This window comes from Panthera pardus, unplaced genomic scaffold (assembly GCF_024362965.1).
Source record: "Panthera pardus isolate Hobbes unplaced genomic scaffold, ASM2436296v1 HiC_scaffold_24, whole genome shotgun sequence".
In the NCBI taxonomy this organism is placed as follows: domain Eukaryota; kingdom Metazoa; phylum Chordata; class Mammalia; order Carnivora; family Felidae; genus Panthera; species Panthera pardus.
Genome location: NW_026526810.1, coordinates 128,660,123 through 128,678,737, shown reverse-complemented (window position 1 = coordinate 128,678,737; position 18,615 = coordinate 128,660,123). Strand labels below are relative to the sequence as shown.

At 56.2% G+C, this 18,615-nt stretch overlaps 1 protein-coding gene across 3 annotated transcripts in view; it reads left to right on the top strand.

Annotated features, from left to right (window-relative positions):
* The window catches only part of ASB2 (ankyrin repeat and SOCS box containing 2), a 29,213-nt gene that overhangs the window by 9,183 nt on the left and 1,415 nt on the right, over positions 1–18,615 (top strand). For 2 of the 3 annotated variants that reach the window (XM_019462147.2, XM_019462151.2), the window contains exons 3-8: positions 969–1,135; positions 1,935–2,090; positions 4,400–4,645; positions 7,563–7,734; positions 15,548–16,112; positions 16,946–17,099. In XM_019462147.2, the coding sequence (XP_019317692.1) occupies positions 969–1,135; positions 1,935–2,090; positions 4,400–4,645; positions 7,563–7,734; positions 15,548–16,112; positions 16,946–17,099 (1,460 nt within the window). Of the gene's footprint in view, positions 1–968; positions 1,136–1,934; positions 2,091–4,399; positions 4,646–7,562; positions 7,735–15,547; positions 16,113–16,401; positions 16,556–16,945; positions 17,100–18,615 lie in introns of those variants that run through there. The other variant, XM_019462150.2, reaches the window with a different exon arrangement.

Genomic DNA, 18,615 nt, shown 5'->3' with positions numbered 1-18,615 from the left:
CCCGGGTCCTGGGCTGCTCGCAGGGGGACCAAACACTGGCAAGGCTCGACCGGAGCCCCCACATTGACTTGTATAGGCCAGTTTGTCCTCCAAATGCACAAAGGAGGCCATTGCAAAGAATGTTTTGAACAAGATACAAATAAAATTCCCAAAGAAGCAAGCAAAATGCTAGTAGGGGAGAGGTCATCTTTTTGGAAATGGAAGGAAATAGAAGAGATGAAGGAGTGAAATAATCGTTAGGTTCTGGAAGTTTCCTTCCTTCCTTCCTTCCTTCCTTCCTTCCTTCCTTCCTTCCCTCCTTCCGTCCTTCCTTCCTCTTCCTTCTTCCTTTCTCTCCTTCCTTTCCTCTCTGCCTTTTTCTTTCTTTCTTTCTTTCTTTCTTTCTTTCTTTCTTTCTTTCTTTCCTTTCTTTGAATATTTATTGAGTACCTATTATGGACCAGACACTGAACTAGGCCCTGAGAATGAAATCATGAGAGATGGAAGAAATAAAGGCGCTGATCCTGTCTTCCTGGGACTCATAGTCCAGCGGGGGACACAGATAGCATCAAATAACTGTTCAGAGACACGCAAAGGCCAATGGTTACATGAGGGCTTATGACCGGAGGCAGGGAGAGGCTGACCTGGGCCTGTGGGCCGCGCTTGACAGGCCTGAGGAAGCTGTGATGGATAGCTGGTGGATGGATAAGCCAGAGGAGCCAAGGTCAGGGCCAAGGTCGGGCCGAGTTCCAGGGCACGCCCATGTGGTTTAGGAAGGATTATTCTCCTTATTGAGGAGGACACTGCCGGCAGGGGGCTGAGCACCTGTTCCAGACCAGCAGGGGCCAAGCAGGACCGAGTGGTCCCACAGCCAGCACTGCCCCCCGCCACCAGCAGCCCCGCGTTCCCTCTCCCTGTGGGGAGAAAAGCGGCCCGCCCCTCCTCTGCCGCCTGGGTCCTGAGGAGTGCCCCGCCCCTTGCTGTCACAGGCCTGTGGACCCGGTGCTGAAGGCCATCAAGGAAGGTGATGAAGAGGCCTTGAAGGCTATGATCAAGGCGGGCAAGAACCTCGCAGAGCCCAACAAGGAGGGCTGGCTGCCGCTGCATGAGGCGGCCTACTACGGCCAGCTGAGCTGCCTCAAGGCCCTGCAGCAAGGTGAGGCCACAGCTCCGGGTGCAGCCAGGGCTGGGAACAGGACTGGGGGTGAGGCTCCTTCTTTTCCAGAGCGTCTTGGGCAGGGGGAGGGTGAGAGGCAAGATTCTTACCCCGTGGCAGAGTTAAAGTCACCACGCTGGGAGAGAAAAGTGGCTTGTCCCCACCCGCCCTGCTGCCACCGCTCTGGGCCTTTCAGGACAGCAGAGCCTAATTCCTAGAAAAGGAGTGGGGGAGGGCTGACTTTTGGGAGAGCCACTGCCAGCTTGTTCCAGAATGTTCCAGGGGCTGATGTGGTGTGGAAAATACTGCAGCTGTGCCTATGCCCCGCCAAGGCTGTCCCCCACAGCTGTGGGAACCTGGGCAAATCATGCCTCCTCTCGGAGCCTCGCCTTGCCCCCAAGCCAGATGTGGATAAGGTAACACTTGCAGACAGGACTTACCTCTGCCCTGAAGGAGCGTGAGCCCCAGACAGCCCGCCATACTCTAGGGCAGAACCAGTTGTAGGAGACGGAGCTTCTGGCCGTGGCTGGTGGGAAAGGACAGGGTCATTCAGAGAGGGAGAGGGGTTCAACCAGGGAAAGCTTCCCAGAGGAGGTGGCATCTAAGCTGAGATAATGCAAGTGGGAAGCTGAAACAGCCCCGTGAGAGCAACGGAGTCCAGGGCCAAAGGATGGATGGTATATTTAGGTGGATGCCACACATGTCTGCCGTTGGAATTGGGCAGAAATTGGGGCCACCTTTGTGTTGGGAAGGTGGGAGCGTCTTCCCCCTTCACGAACTCCCTGTCTGTTCTCCCCAGCATACCCTGCAGTCATCGACCAGCGCACCCTGCAGGAGGAAACGGCCCTTTACCTGGCGACGTGCAGGGGACACCTGGACTGCCTCCAATCCCTCCTCCAGGCTGGCGCCGAGCCTGACATCTCCAACAAGTCCCGAGAGACCCCGCTCTACAAAGGTGAGCCCCCCCACAGTGGGCTTCCCTGGGGAAGGGTCCAGAGGGTAGGTGGGCAATTGGGAACATTGCTCCCAAAGTGCATAACTCCCTCCCTAGCCCCCCTTCTTCCCAGCCAGGGGTCTCCTGTGAAGGGCGGATGTCTACGGGCCACACTACCCAAGTCCTCCTGTGGGCCCGGCACGCCGAGGAGCACTGAGGGCCCAGAAACAAAAAGCTATGATCGGTGCCCCAGCGCTCTCCCAGTCCAGTGGGCAGTGACACACAGACAACATAACAGCCAGGCAACAAAGAGCTCGGCATGATGCACCCGGGAGCATCGGGGAGGGGTCTAGCGTTGGGGGTGAGCACCCACAAAAGGGGGCGTCGGAGCTGAGCTGGAACAGGAGGCTGTTTCCAGCTGGACAAGCAGAGGGAACAGCATAGACAGAGGCAAAGAGGTATGAAAGAAAATCTGTACCTCCGGGACATTTAAAACAAACCAGAAACTTAACCTAGCTCATTCAATACATCACCTGAGGACACTGGCATCTCTAGCAAAATCTGAATCATCGTAATAGCTGGTATTTACTGAGTGTTTACTCTGTGCCACGCACTGTTCTTTAATTTAACCCTAATATCCATCTACATAGGAGACGGGCATTACATGGGAGGTATCTCCATGTTATAGATGAGGACCTAAGGCACAGAGACATGAAATGAGGCACCCAGGATTTCACACATGCTAGCAAGGGGCAGACCTGGGATTTAAACTCAGCAAGCTAGCTGCCTCACAGTTCATATGCTGAACTATGACATTATAAAGCGTCCAGTTCATGCCCACGGGCTTAAGCAATCAGGCTTGGGTCTTGCGCATACAAATATGCGAGGGCCTTTACGCTTTGAAAAACTGCTTTCTCGTGTGACTGGTATCCAGTACCTGGAATATTCCACGGGAAGCAGGTGCCTGGCAGCTGGTAACTGGGTCCACTGTAGACCCGAGATAGAAGTGTTTCTCAGAAGTCGTGTCTGTCCGGGCACCAGAGCCATCACCTAGAGGCCGAGCTGCCCAAAGGGAGCTTCCCGAGCACTGGGCAATTCTCAGCCGAGGCTTGGGCCCTGGTGCTGAGTGCACTTCTCCCACGTGCCAAGTACTGTGCCAGAGTGTTCCATGCACTCCCTCACCCAGTACTCTCACAAGATCCTCTCAGGAAGGTTTTATTATCTCTGGTTGACAGGCGAGAAAACCAAGGCTTCGAGAGGTGGGGAGCTTTGCCTGGGGTGCTGTTTGAAACACTACCCAGGAAGCCCCCTTTCTCTTCTTGCCCTCACCCCTGCCTGACTCGAAGAAGTGGTAAATTTAGACAAGAGCCCAGCAGCCTCCCTGGTGATAACCCTGGACCAGAGCCAACAGTGCATTTAGGTTCTAGAAAGCAATGAGGCTTGGGGCGCCAGGGTGGCTCAGTCCGTTAAACATCCGACTTGGGCTCAGGTCATGATCTCACGGTCTATGAGTCTGAGCCCTGTGTCAGGCTCTGTGCTGACAGCTGTGAGCCTGGAGCCTGCTTCGGATTCTGCGTCTCCTTCTCTCTCTACCCCTCCCCCACTTGTGCTCTGTCTCTGTCTATCAAAAATAAATAAACATTAAAAAAAAATAAAAATAGAAAGCAATGAGGCTTAAGAGGGAGGTGTGAGCAGATCGAGAAGACTCGACAAGACTTTGTCTTGTACGCAGAAGACAGATTTTACCTCAGTTTAAGTGTGTAGCCTGAGGAAGGGCTTTGAGCAGGGCTTCTGGGACCCTCCACTTCTCCTGGCTCTGGTGATGTAGAGGACTGCAGCCTGTAGCGCTGGAGAGGGAGAGGAGTCAGGGACACCCTGGAACATTCCAAGGGACAGAGACTCTGGGCCTGATTGCCTGAATTTGAATCCCTGTTCTGCCACTATCTGTGTGACCTTGGGCAAGTCGCTTAACGTCTCTGTGCCTCATTTTCCTCCTCTGTCGGAAGGGGGATGATGGCACTACATCCTTTATAGGTGACGGGGAGGATTATATTGGAGGGGCCCAGAAAGTGCTTTGAACAGAGTGCCTGCCACCTAATCTGTGCTACGTACACCAGCAAATATTACTGCTATGAGTAGGACTGTTATTTTAGGTGTGCGTCCTGGGTAAAGTGCAGGGACTGGAACTCGGGACAGACCCAGTGGATGTCTGTGGACGGAACGTCCGGCGGACGAACGGGTGAACGGACAAATAAATGAATGAAGTCTCGGCCGGCCGGGTCCGGCCAGGGCCCTGCTGACCACCCCGCTTCTTTGTGCCTGGGCTGCAGCCTGTGAGCGCAAGAACGCGGAGGCGGTGAGGATGTTGGTACAGTACAACGCGGACACCAATCATCGCTGCAACCGAGGCTGGACCGCTTTGCACGAGTCTGTTTCTCGCAACGACCTGGAGGTCATGGAGATCCTGGTGAGCAGAGGCGCCAAGGTGGAATCCAAGAACGCCTATGGCATCACCCCCTTGTTCGTGGCCGCCCAGAGCGGGCAGCTAGAGGCCCTGAGGTTCCTGGCCAAGTACGGTGAGTGCTAAGGGTCCCCGGGTCACGTAGCCCCCAAGGGGCAGCGCCGGGGAGGACCTCAGACGTCTGAGGGGAGGCAAGCTTAGGTCATACTCTGACCTGGGAATAGCATCCTCTTGGAGGCCTGTGTTGAGAAGGGATCTGAGGCTGCGTGGAAGCTCGGTGGGAAGCGTGTTGAGACCCACCAGCGACGCCTGCAACGAGGCACAGGCCGGGGCGGGAGGAATGGCGTGAAACACGTGCCGTCGCTAATCTAGCCCAACATCCTCATTTTACGAATGCGGAATCGGAGGCCCAGGAAGGGGAAGTGACTTATTTGCAGTCCCGTAGCAAACTGGTGGTGGAACAAGCCAGACCCCGGGTCTCCTGACACGTCAGCTATTTCTCTTTCCACCCACATCACACCTCAAGGCCAGGAGGAACCTCAGACAGCATTTAGGTCACCTCCTCAGTGTACACGTGATGAAACCAAGGACCAGGATGGGAAAGTGATTTGTCCAAGGTCTCGCCGCGAAGTAGTGGAGGAGTTGGGATTTGAACCCGGGTCTTGGCACTCTCTGCCTGTGGAAAATCTTAGTCACGTTATCGGGAGAAAAGACACCAATATTGCCCGCATCGTGAACAGAAGACCCCGGGACAATGGGAGGCATTGTTCTGGCTAAAGGGTGTTGTCATTCCGTTCTTCCCCGAGAGAACCCCTTCGATTTCTTTTCTCTCTCTGTGGGAGGTGAACCTCCCTCCCTCCCAACAGAGAGGCCAGGAGCAAGCCAGACCCTCGGGCTGAGCTGAAGTAATTGGTTGAGGACCTTCTGTGTTAAGCGCGAGCACAGGATAGGCTAATGGGGTTTTCTCCATAGCTGTACGAGGTAGAGAGTGTCTTCATCCCATTCAGTAGATAAGGAGACTGAGGCCCAGAGAGGTGAAATGGTTGGTCACATCAGAGCCTGGGTTCCAACCGCACGCATTTGACTCCAAACTGCACGCTTCTTGCACTTGGCCATGCTACCCCAGGCCTCGAGAATTACCATCGTGGGACTTTGCTTGGCTAAACATCCACTTACTCAGCACGCGCCTGAGCAGTTGAGAAAACAAACCCAGGGCCCTTCCTTGCAGCCAGGGACAAATCTGGACCGACCCGCATGAGAACAAAGGAGCACGGGCAGGGTCCTGGGAGCCCAGGCAAGGAGGCTGGGCAAAGGGCAGGGTGCTCAGCCGGCAAGGGGAACCGGCCGACTCTGAACATCTGTCCAGCTCTCCTGCCGACAGTCTGAGTCAGGGTCTCGCTCCCTTTGTGGGCTGAGTCCATTTTTAAGGCCAAATATTTTTCTTGTGAGAGCGGGCGGCTTTGCTGGCGGGGTCCAGGCTTCCAGGGAGCCTGACTTCAAGAGCTTGGACCCGTTCACTGGCTTTCCCTCAGGGTGGGGGGGCAGAACCAGCCTCTGTGCCCCTGCCCTTCCGTGCTGGAGAACTGGCCTTTGCTGAGTACCTTCTCTGTGCCCAGCACTGTGCCGGGAGATTGTCTTCGTTTGTTTGGGCCACTGTGACAGAAAACCATACGCCGAGGGGCCTACAGCCTCAGGTGCTCATTTCTCACGGTCCCAGAGGCTGGGAAGTCCAAGATCAAGGTGCCGGCAGATTCGGTGTCTGGTGAGAGCCTGTTCCTAGTTTACAGACGGCCACCTTCTCCCTGGGTCTTCACGTGGTGAAAGGCATAAGGCAGCTCTTTGGGGTCTCCTTTGTAAGGAGACTAGTCCCACTCATGACAACTCCACCCTCGTCACCTGGGCACCTCCCAAAGGCCCCACCTCCTAACACCATCGCGCTGGGGATCAAGTTTCCACCTGGGAATTTTGAGGGGACACAAACATCCAGTCCATAGCAGATAGTAACATGTTTTATCTTCTTAAAGCAACACTGACTGGTAGGCATTATTCTTCCTGGTCTACAGATGGGAAAAGTGTGGCCCCTAGGGGCTGCCTGAGGCCACAGGGCTTGCAAGCCCTGAAAAGAAACGGCAGCTAGTTCTCGTCTCTTTCCACTAGGCCAGAAATCAGTTACCAAAATTGAAAATTACCAGAAAGCCTGAGATAAGCAGAATGCCCAGGCAGAGCAGAGCTGTGGTTAACGGATGCTTTTGACTTCAGCCCTTACTGACACTTTCCTGCTGTGTCAGCTCTCTTTCCTTCCAGAATACGGAAGGACTGGTGAAGAGACCTTACCTCTTCTCTCAGAGAAACCCATGGGGCTCTGAGAAGGAGATGGGGAAGTTGTAAATGAGGCTGATAGGGTCTGTCCCCGAGTCCTTACCTCTCAGCATGCTGTAGTGCCCTCTTCAGAGGGGACAGGAAGTAATCCCTCTCTTATTCCTTGCGATGGAGGGCGGAGGAGGACAAATCCCAATTAAGACGGTTCTTGGGGTCTTTCTTTATTAGGGGGCTCTGCACTCCTAGAGCTGGGTGGCTTCCTCAGAACAGGGTCTGGATGCTTTCACATGGAGCGAGGGGGAAGAGCATGGCCTCTGCCATCAGACCAGCTGCCGGGGCTTCCGCTGTCAGACCCCCGGGGGTTCAGGTTTGGGCTCCGCACTTATGACCCCGGCGGCCTGGGGCAAGTTGCGTGGGTCCTCTGTACTCAGTGTCCCCGTCTGCAACACGCACGTAAGAGTTGTGACTGACTGCATGGAGTGACGCCGTGGATGCAAAGAGAGAGAGCTCCCCTACGGCAGGGTGCCTGGCGCGTAGTAAGTGCTCAGGAAATGCTGGCGGCAGCGAGGCAGCTGTTCACTTCCGAGAGCGCCCCCCCTCCAGTCTCAGGGTCGCAGAGTGGTTGTTACATGATCCAACGCGCCATGGCGGTTGGCACCGTGCTTGACAGTGACCGCCCTGGTCACTCCTTGATCCGCCTTCTCCTTGGCCAGGCGCCGACATCAACACGCAGGCCAGCGACTGCGCGTCCGCCCTCTACGAGGCTTGCAAGAACGAGCACGAGGACGTGGTGGAGTTTCTGCTGTCGCAGGGCGCCGATGCCAACAAGGCCAACAAGGACGGCATGCTCCCGCTGCACATCGCCTCCAAGAAGGGCAACTACAGGTCAGCCCGGGCCCTGCCACCGATGCTCGCGGCTTCCCCGCCTCACCCACGCCGCTGGAGCGGGGGCCGCGAGCGTCCTGCCCACGGGACCAGGGGGGCTCAGGAGGGGTCAGGGTGGAGGGCGCCTTCCAGGTGGAAAGGAGGATACTCCCCACTAGCCGGCAAGCTCGATCGCGTCGCCTGATTAACCTGCTTCACCCTCTGACTACTGTTAACAATCCTTTTAACACATCTCCGGAGGTAGATGCCTTTACCTCCATTTCATCACACGAGGAAGCTAAGGCACAAAGAGGTCAAGTGACTTGCCCGAGGTCACACATCTTGCAGGCGGCGAGCACTGACCCGCTACAAAAGTCGCTTCTACGGGAATTGCACTCAGGGGGAAGGATAGGAGTCGGGGCCAAGGGATATTTCTGTTGGGGGTGCAGACGTAACCTCTGAGGGGGTGCCTGGCCGGCTCGGTCAGTAGAGCATCCAGCTCTTGAAATTAGGGTCATGAGTTCAAGCCCCGCACCGGGCATGGAGCCTACTTAAAAAAATAAAAATGAAAAAGATAGCCTCTCAGGCCGTTAGCAAGCACGTAGGGGATACACCCAATAATCTGAATAGTGCCAATGATACAATAACACAGACAGTGCCAATGGTAGTAGCTAGGCTTTATTGAGCACTTACTATCTGCTGCACACTTGGATTAAGACGAGAGAAGCTTAAGTTCTCCGGGAGTGATCTCGGGGGAGGGAAGACACACACACACACACACACACACACGAACTCATGACATAATGGAAGAGTGTGGAGAGCTGGGCTCCATAGCAGCCCTGGAGGAGAGGGACTCAGGGGGCCCGGAGGCAGAGGTGTGCTAGAGCCGACTCGAACCCGCTCACGGGAGCCGACTGTGCACACGGGCAGCCTGAAATTGGCCATGGTGGGAGTGTTTACACCACGGAAATTGCTGGCTACAACATATCAGGGCCCCCTTTGCTCCCCAGAGAGCCAGTTGTTAAACGTGCACCACCCCCAGCTGGTGGGGTCACAGAAGGCTCTCCAAGGAGGCAAAAGACCCCCAGCTGCATTTGAAGGACGCCGGGGCTCGGCAGCTGCCACTCAACTAGCATTTTCCAAACCTCGTTCACAGACTTTCTTCCTGATCTCAGGCGTCTCTACCCTCATTGCTGAGTATTTTCTTCTGAAGACATGTTTACCGAAAATCTGTTTTCAGAAGGAAACATCCATCACACTACTAAATTCCTAAAGTTGCCAACTTACAACTGATTAAAAAAAAAAACCTTTTTTTTTTAAATTTTTTTTTAACATTTATTCATTTTTGAGACAGAGAGAGACAGAGCATGAAAGGGGGAGGGCCAGAGAGAGGGAGACACAGAATCTGAAACAGGCTCCAGGCTCTGAGCTGTCGGCACAGAGCCCGACGCGGGGCTCGAACTCACGGACCGCGAGATCGTGACCTGAGCCGAAGTCGGCCGCTTAACCGACTGAGCCACCCAGGCGCCCCTAAAAAAAAAAGCTTTTTACATAAAATTCCATCCCGTGTACCCCAGACGACACACTCTGGGAAACACAGCCTGCCATCAGACAGAGAGAAGAGGGGAAAACACAGACTGTGCGCGTTGGTGGGGGTGTTGGCTGTGTTTGCTGAGGCAGAGGGAGGAGGGGGTGAGAGTGACATCCCAGAGAATGAAGTGGAGACGAGGAGACGGACCCTCACAGCCCCAGGCCCTGCTGTGCAGGCCGTCTGTACCTAAGGCCACCCAAAGATGCCCTCTCCACCCAATCTGTCCCCACAGAGGAGACCCTGCCTTCTCTGGACCGCAGGGCAGGGTGCAAGTCACAGGGACCTGGGTTTGAATCCCTGCTGAAGCCATGGGGCATGTTTCTGAACCTCAGAAAGGTTTTCCTCTTCTGTAAAATGGGCGATAGTTACAGCTGCCTCATGGGGTTGCTGCTAGGACTAGTGCAATGGATATGTGTGGCTTATGGAATGGAAATAAAGTGCCCAGCAGAGTGCCAGGCACACAGCAGGGACCCAGTAGGTCTGTGCTCATTCTCTCCCAGGTCGGAGGAGCCTTTGTTTTTTAGTGAAGCCAAGAGACGGGAGAAACCACCAGGTCAGGCAGTGGTGACAGGCAAGACACGTTATTTCCCTTCTGCCCCGGGAAACAAACATGGTTTATCTTGGAGAGAGAGATCCCAAGAATGCAAGAGAAGGGAGGGGCTGGAATCTCCAGGCCCACGGGATCCTTGTACTGGCCTGTAGAGCAGTCATTCTGGGCTATTTGTTAAATGACAAATCCCAGAACCACTAAACCAGAATCTTCGGGGGTGGGGGCGGGGGCGGTGGTGGGGGGGGACTGCTAAGCCTCTACCTTTGAAAAGCTCCCTGAGCCGACCAGATACAGCCCATCTACACCTTTGAGGGAATCGCTGATCTCATACAACTCCTGATTTTGTAGAGAGAGATGGGAAGTGGCTTGCCAGAGAGCGGCAGGGCGGGGACTGTCCCTTGGCATCCTTCGATCACACCCAGATGCCTCAAGTGGACCCCGATGTTGGCAGTCTGGCCCCAGCTGGAGGAGAGGTTGAAGGAGCAGTGGGTGCACCTAAGGATGACTAGGGAGCAAGGCGGGTCCTCTCCGGAACCACCTATATGGACAGTTTGTGCTCCCCCCAAATCTGCTTCGGATGCATGACTCTCAGAGCGATTTCCCTGGTTACCCACCCTCCATTCCCAGGCCCCATTTCCCTCTGCTCCCCAAGACTGAGAGGGGCCAGGCCCCTTTGGAGGGCTGCCCAACAAAGGTTTAAAGCCGTGTTCCCAGCAGCTTCTGCCGCAGGGCCCATGGCCAGGCAAGTCCCGGGCACTTCACTCCTTGGGCATGTGGCATTAATGGCCCTCTCCGCGCTGACCTCCCATGAGCCGCTCGGGGATTTGATGTGACATTCCATGGGCATTCCGCTCTCGGCCACCTGCCAAAACGCCCTGCCCACCTATAGCATGGAAAGCAGGACCCAGTAGCTGGTCTCTGTGCTCGCCAGATGATGTCATCTCTGTAGCACATTTAACCAGAGGCCTTATCTTCTAGTTCATTTCCAGTTTAGCAAAGGCACCTTATGAGATTAAAGCTCAACACCAAAGATAGATTTAAAAAAATTTTTTTTATGTTTTTGTATTTGAGAGAGAGAGACAGACCACAAGCGGGAAAGGGAGACACAAGATCCGAAGCAGGCTCCAGGCCCTGAGCTGTCGGCACAGAGCCCGACGCGGGGCTCGAACTCAAGGACGGTGAGGTCATGACCTTAGCCGAAGTTGGACACTTAACCCACCGAGCCACCCAGGCGCCCCACCAAAGACAGATCTATTAAGAAATGGTTTGTGTTGGACAAGACCAGGTGCCCCAGACATCTTTCAAACTGAATTTAGAATAGCACTAAGACCAGAGATTCTCAGCCTTGGCTACATACTGGAGTCCCACGCGCACCCCACTAAAGGGCTCTAAAAACCCTGATGTTTGGGCCTCACTCACCCCAGAGATTCTGATATAAGCCGGCTGGGCTGGGCCTTCAGGGTCTCTAAAAGCTGCCCAGACGATTTCACCGCACAGTGTGGGACAGAACCATTCTTTTAGGGTGCATTTTGTGGCTGGCATTTTGAAGCTGGCCCTTTTGGGCCTCGCTTCTGATGCCCTTGTGTTTAACTATTCTTTCTCTTTTACTTCTAATCTCTATCACCTTTGCAAGCCACTTAAAACTTTTTTTTTTTCTTTTTGGAAGAAGGGAGGATAGAGAACATCAAATACATTAAATTAAAAGGCAGATTATAAGGCACATTCACAAGCAAGTGAGTATCCCTATTAATTAAAAGGGAACTCTGGGGCTCCTCCCTAGACCTGCTGAATCAGGCCCTGGATGGCAGGGCCCAGAAGTCTGCATTGTGGGGATCCGCTGAGCTGTTCTGAGTCCTGATGGAGAGCTGGCGGTTTGCATCCCCGCTCCAGCTCCTAGTACCTCGGGACAAGAGGTACACATCCGCCTAGAAGGGTCCCTCGCGGGCAAGAGTCCTGCTGTGCCCTTGGGAATGTCCACAGGCAGATTCCTCCACTGGTGGAGTCTTTTCTGGCTTCAGCATGAGCATCACCTGGGCTCAGAGAAGAGGCAGTCTCTCCCCTCCAAAATACACACACACACACACACACACACACACACACACACGGCAGGGTCACCACAGTGCAGCCCGGTGGTTTTGGCAGCCGAGCCATCTGTGGGTGACTGGCTCCCTTGCGAAGGTCTAGTCTGCAATCAAATTACACCCAACGCTGACAAAGGTCACGCCACCGTGACCTCGTGACCCAGAATGCCCGCGTGCTGAGTGTGCAGGGCAAGTGGGGTGCAGTCTCCACGGTGGTCAAGACACCAACGGCCACCGTTTATGGGGTCCCTACTACTCGAGTGATCTCATTTTATCCTGAAGACCAGCCTCAGGGAAAGGTATCAGCGAATTGTGTTTTGTAACCGGGGCAGAGGGATCCCACCTTGCTGGGTTGTTACGACGAGTGAATGCGATAAAGTCCTTAGCTCATTCGGTCATTTCCAGGATAAATGAGGTCGGTGAGTAAAGTACCTCGAATGGCGCCTGGCACAGAGCAAATGCTCAGTAATATTATTTAGGAGGGTGGGGTGCTCCCAGCAATTCACAGGGGCTCTCTAAAGGGCAGCTCTCATCGTCACCATCGTCATCATCACTCTTGTTGTGATTAATTACCTCCCTGTTACACACGTGGTTCAGAGAGGTTGAGTGACAGGCCTGAGATGGCCCAGCACCGACAGACAACATCGGTGGTGTAACCCAGGTCCACAGCCCCATGTGGGACCCCACACCGCCAGGGGCAGCTTGCTTTGACTCGAAGCTCTCTGCTCTGTTCCCTATCACTGGGCTAAAATTCAGGCAGGACACTGGAACCGGGGCAGCAGCCTTGAGGACACCAGAATCCTGGGTGGGGACCCGGGGCCTGGAGAAAAGACAGTGAGGCTGTCTGGGACAGAGAAAGTTGGATTCGTTTACTGGTGGGTCCTAGAAACAAGGTGGGGGGGGGGCAGTTATTGTGACTGGAGTCCAAGGTCACCTGCCCAGCTGCTGCTCTAGGCCTCCTTGAAATAGCCCTGAGCTGGGTCTGGTCTGGTCTCAGGGCTTAAGCTGGTGGGTGTGGCTCTTGCCCCCGGGGAAGAAAGAAGGGGGGTCGCAGGGAACCTGGCCTCCCAGACACCAAAGGTTCTACTGGGCGGTGGTCAGCTTTGTTCCTCTTCATGAGGTACACTTTGAGCCCTGTGGCCCCAGGACCTGCCTGTGCGAGAAGTAGAGAGACTCAGATCAATGGGGTCACCTCCTCATCCTCCAGCCCTCTGTCCCACAACATGGGCTGGGGAAAAGGAGTGATGATTTGTGGCAGAGCCATCAACGCGGCCACTCCCTGGGGCTGGGGGAGTGAGGCATCACGGAAAGGCCTGGCCTTGGGAATTCTGGACACCTACATTCTGCCCTGGCTTTGTCATCTGCCTCCAATCCAATCTCACCCTCTTCCTCACCCCATGCCCGGGGCCTCAGTTTCACCCCCTATAAAATGGGAGGGCTGGACAGGCTGATCTCCAGACCCCGTCCTGCAGGGCATATTACTTACTCTGCAAAGTCCTACGGAAGCGTACATTAAGATGACTTTATTGTGTTATTAAGATGACGTTTCTGGGACTGTAGGCGACGCTAGTCATGTTCCCACATTCCTGCCGCTTTCCCCTGGTTGGGCAGGGCATTGCTGGAGGCCAGCTGTGACCTGCCGGGGATGCCAGCCCCATCTGGCCAGCGGCCCCAGGGCAGTCCCTCTCACTGTTCTTTCCCGGGCTCGGGCATGCCACGGCTGTTAGGGAGCATTTGTTGGCGATGGCTGTGGTCCAGGGCGAGGCCCCAGCCCTGCCTTTGACCAGCACCTCTACAGAGTGAGGTCAGGCCTCCTGCGCCTGCACAAATAGAAATTAGGAGGCAATTAGCCCCCCCGGGTGTGTGAATTTCCTTTTGAGGTTTTAGGGGCAGATTTTAGGCAAACACGGCGTCACTAACAATAATAAAACTTTCCGCTGAGATCTTAGCAGGAGATCACTGGCATGAGATTTCCAGGAAGCCGCAAAGCCAGCATGCCAGGAGGCTGAGAGGCATGGGAACAGGCCTGGTGGCACCTGCTTGCCTCACCACGGCCACCTCCTTGGTGGCCACGTGGGGCTGGGAAGTCACCTGTCAGCAAGGGTTGGATGGATTGGGGTCGGTGGCGGAAGCTTGTTCTTGCAGGTGGCAGTGGTCTAGGGGAAGAGAGTGATACAAGGGGCCGAGAGCCCCCAGAATTGCTTTACTACCTTTGATGAGTTGCCTCCTCTCTCTGAATCACATCTGTCAAAAGGAAGGTCACAGACCTGCTCAGGCTACCCCACAGGGCGGCAGTGAAGGTAAACTGGGGCAGGCAAGTTAATGCGCGGCGACGCCAAACTCTGTGACCTATCAGCTGTCACCCTGCCTGCGACACAAGACGTACGGCAGGGGTCGAGAGTGTGGCCTGGGGAATCAGACTGCCTAGGTTCAAACCCTGGCTCCGTCACTGACTGGCTGTGTGTTCTTGTGCAAGTCACATACCCTCTCTGGGCTTCTGTTTCCTCCTCTGTAAACTAAGATAGCACACGTACTAGCTCACGGGGCTACTGGGAAGATATAATAGATGAATGTAGATGAAATGTTAAGAGCAGTGTCTGATTCAGGAGAGAGCAAAGCCAGGGATCACAGGAATCTCCAGCCTCAGCAGTACCTGACCAACCCTCTCCAGGCCACAGGCAAGGCAGACAGCCTGGGAGAGACTCGAGTTAGGCTTCAGGGAAAAGAGGTGTGGAGACTCACAGGAGAGGGGCAGGGACTTTGTGGTCACCAAGGGCTGACCGGGGCCGAGAGCAGGAGTGGTCCACGCCAAATGCATTCATCCGCTCCTGTCCCCCAGGACCTGGCGGCTGCACAGAGATGCAGGACGGCGCAGCCCTGGGGCAGGAAGGGGGTACATTTCTTGGTTTGCCGTTCCCGATATACGGCCTGGACAAGTCCGTCAACCTCTCTGAGCCTCCAGCTTTCTCATCAGCACAACGGGAACGATGAGCCGGACTTTATGGGTTGTGGAAAAGGTTAAACCAAACTGTGTTCGTAAATCCTTTAGTTGTCTCCTGGGACGCTGTGAGCTCTCGGATATGACTGTCACTGTCCCCCTATACCCCCACCCCACCCAGGCAGGGCAGGCGCCGAACTTCTAGCTCCGGATTTCACTACGGGCTCCACTGCCTCCTGCATCAGGTCTGTGGGCCTTCCGGTCCATTCCTTCAGGGAATGAGTTGGGAATGGGGAACACTCTTTACCCTGAAATAAGTCAGCAGGAAATTCTTGAAACCACAGGCCAGTCGGGCTGAGGTCTTTCAGAGCTAGGACTTCGGAGGCCATGGGTTCTGAGAGTGAAGCCTAGCTCCACCCCTTCCTGGTTCTGTGACTTCGGGAAGGTGGTCGAAGCTCTCGGAGCCTCAGTTTCCCTGATCTGCAAAGCGGGGATAGCCGCAGACCCGTCCTTCCCAAAGCGGTCATTGTGGGACCGGCTGGCTCCCCGGCGCCCCCCGCTGGTGGGCCGCTGCCTCCTCACACCGTAGTCCCCAGCGGCCCGGCCCGGACCCTCGGCGCCCCCTGCCGGCCGGGCCGCCCCGTGACGCCCCGGCTTGCCCGCCCCACCCGCAGGATCGTGCAGATGCTGCTGCCGGTGACCAGCCGCACGCGCGTGCGCCGGAGCGGCATCAGCCCGCTGCACCTGGCGGCCGAGCGCAACCACGACGCGGTGCTCGAGGCGCTGCTGGGCGCGCGCTTCGACGTGAACGCGCCGCTGGCGCCCGAGCGCGCGCGCCTCTACGAGGACCGCCGCACCTCCGCGCTCTACTTCGCCGTGGTCAACAACAACGTGTACGCCACCGAGCTGCTGCTGCTCGCCGGCGCCGACCCCAACCGCGACGTCATCAGCCCCCTGCTCGTGGCCATCCGCCACGGCTGCCTGCGCACCATGCAGCTGCTGCTGGACCACGGCGCCAACATCGACGCCTACATCGCCACGCACCCCACCGCCTTCCCCGCCACCATCATGTTCGCCATGAAGTACCTGTCGCTGCTCAAGTTCCTCATGGACCTCGGCTGCGACGGCGAGCCCTGCTTCTCGTGCCTGTACGGCAACGGCCCGCACCCGCCCGTCCCGCCGCCCTCCAGCCGCTTCAGCGACGCGCCCGCCACGGATAAGGCGCCCGGCGTGGTGCAGGTAGGCAGGGGCGCGCTTCCCAGGCCCAGCACGCGCCAGGGTGGCCTGGTGGCGGATGCCCTTCGGAGCCCGGGGCGGGGGGGGGGGGGGGGGGGGGGGGGAGGGGGCATCGCGGTCCGCACACCCCGCAGGCCGTGGAACCCCGTGGCCGGCGTGCTTCGGAGGCAGCAGAGCTCAGTGGCTCCCGTGCACGGGTTGCGTCCTCTGTTTGCTCCCCGGTCTGGGGGGATTTAAGGAAACAACAGCGGAGCAGGGGAATGTGGGAGACTGAGGGGTTCATCACCCACAGCAAACCTGCGCCCGGAATATGATGTTGAATGACCCCGATGGGGATGGAGGTGAGAGCAGATTGGCTAAGAGCAGACGAGGTGCAAAGAGGGACCCAGAGGCAGGACGTGGCCGTGGTGGTGACTTAAAAAGTCCGAACTTGAAATGAAAAGGAGGTGAGAAACACCCTTCTCTTGGAGATCAATGTAGTGGTTAATGGGAATCATTGCAGGGCCACTTGCTGCGTGCAAAGAAGGTGATGTTCACATTACCTTAATTCTCGTAAAAAAATAATCCTCCAGTTGTCATAGTCCCATTTTCCAGACAAGGAAGTTGAGGCTTAGAGAGGTGATGTCCCAGCTGCCCGCCTTCCGCTTGTGGCAGTAGAGGCTGTGTTGAGGAGAGGGGCGAGGGCCGGTGGAACTGGATCCTGCCTTAGGCGTGCCCAGTGTCCGTCCTCGCATACACCCCTGCTCTCCCCGGCCTCGGGTCCCCCGACCGATGTGCTCACAGAGGCGCTGCCTTTGGTCCCGGGTGCCCCGGCCACAGTGTGTGATGTCTTCCAGTTCTGCGAGATCCTGTCTGCCCCGGAGATGAGCCGCTGGGCAGGGCCCATCATCGACGTCCTCCTGGACTACGTAGGCAACGTGCATCTCTGCTCGCGGCTGAAGGAGCACATCGACAGCTTCGAGGACTGGGCTGTCATCAAGGAGAAGGCAGGTAGGGGCCGTTGCTGCTGCTGCTGGCGGGGCACCCTGCCCGATTCAGGCCCAGGACTCGGGGCACGTGACTGTTACTGACATTTAACGAGCACCTACTATGTGGCAAGCTCTGTGCCGCGTGTCACATAGAGGGTCTCCAGGACTGTTCTGTGACTAGAAGACTGGCCCTCAGAGAGATGATGTCGTCGTCTGAGCCAGGGTCTGCCCGCTAGTTGGTGGCATCTGGGATTCAAACCTAAGTTTGACCAACCCCAGGGTCTCTTTGCCAAATCGAGCACGTTTTAAATGGCTCCAACTCACCGAGGGGTACTGGGACTTTCAGAGTAAGTTGCCCGTGTTTGTGGGCCACTGAGGTAGTGTGGCGGGGTAGAGGAGGGAATAGTGGTCTCGGGCATTTCAAACGGTAAAGTGCATACAAAGCTCCTGGGCATTTTGTTAAAAATGCAGATTCTGACTCAGCAGGTGTGGGGCAGGGCTGCATTTCAGCGTGCTCCCAGGTCTGGTCCACAGACCGCACCGGGAGCAACACTGTGGCCTGTCCACTGACCGTCCAGGTGCCCCACCCCGCAGTGCCCCACCTCTCCCTTGCCACCTTCCTCCTTGATCCCCGTGCCCCGATGAACCCAAATGCACTGTAGGATTTTTCATTTGCACGAATGCCTCAGAAGCACTTGCGTTGGACCCTTGGTCGAGTTACTGGGGCAGCGACAGCGGAGGGTGGTGGTGACTTGCCCACTCACCCAGGGCACAGCTCTAGAGGCTCTCTAAACATTCACCGAGTTCGTGAATCATTGGCTGCTATCACGGTGATCCTCGGCCACTAGAGGACCGAGGAGCAGTCCCTGCTTAGATGTTGGCCCCACCCCTCCCAGTCCCCTTCTGCCCTCCCTAGAGAAGGGTAATCGCTCTCGAGACCTAGTCCCAGGGACAAATGTGCAGAACCCTTCGGTGTGCTATAAACATTTATTAGCAGGTAGTACAAATAGTTCTTAACCGACACCTGTTGTGGTAACTTTAAAGCCCACCCTCCATCTACAGAACACTCTCCACGTGCTTTTTCGTTTAATGCTGTGATGTTGACATTATTTTACCAGACGGAGGGTGGACAGAGGCTCTAAGAGGCGGCAGGTACCCCAGAGTCTCCGAAGCCAGCCAGGCCAGCGGCCCTGTCCTCTGCTCGCCAGTGGCCTTTTACCTTCCTCCTACAAACTCAGTCTTCACTCAGCTGAGAAAGGGACTGAGCTTCCCGGAGGGGAGGCTCTGTCCTAAGCGAGACCGAGCAGCCAGAAATGCATCTGGATGGCATTTCAGCCACCTGGCCCCTCTGCCATTGTTTCCACATTCCCTCCGCATCCCGATCTTCCCGGGATGGCCACGGCCTCCTCGGCTTGGCGTTGCTGTTTCCCCTGCTTGGAATGTCCCTACCTCCCTTCTTCGCCTGGCAAATACCTGCCCACCCACCAAGACCCTGCTCAGATGGCACCATCTGGTGTGGAAGCCTTCCCCACAGTCCT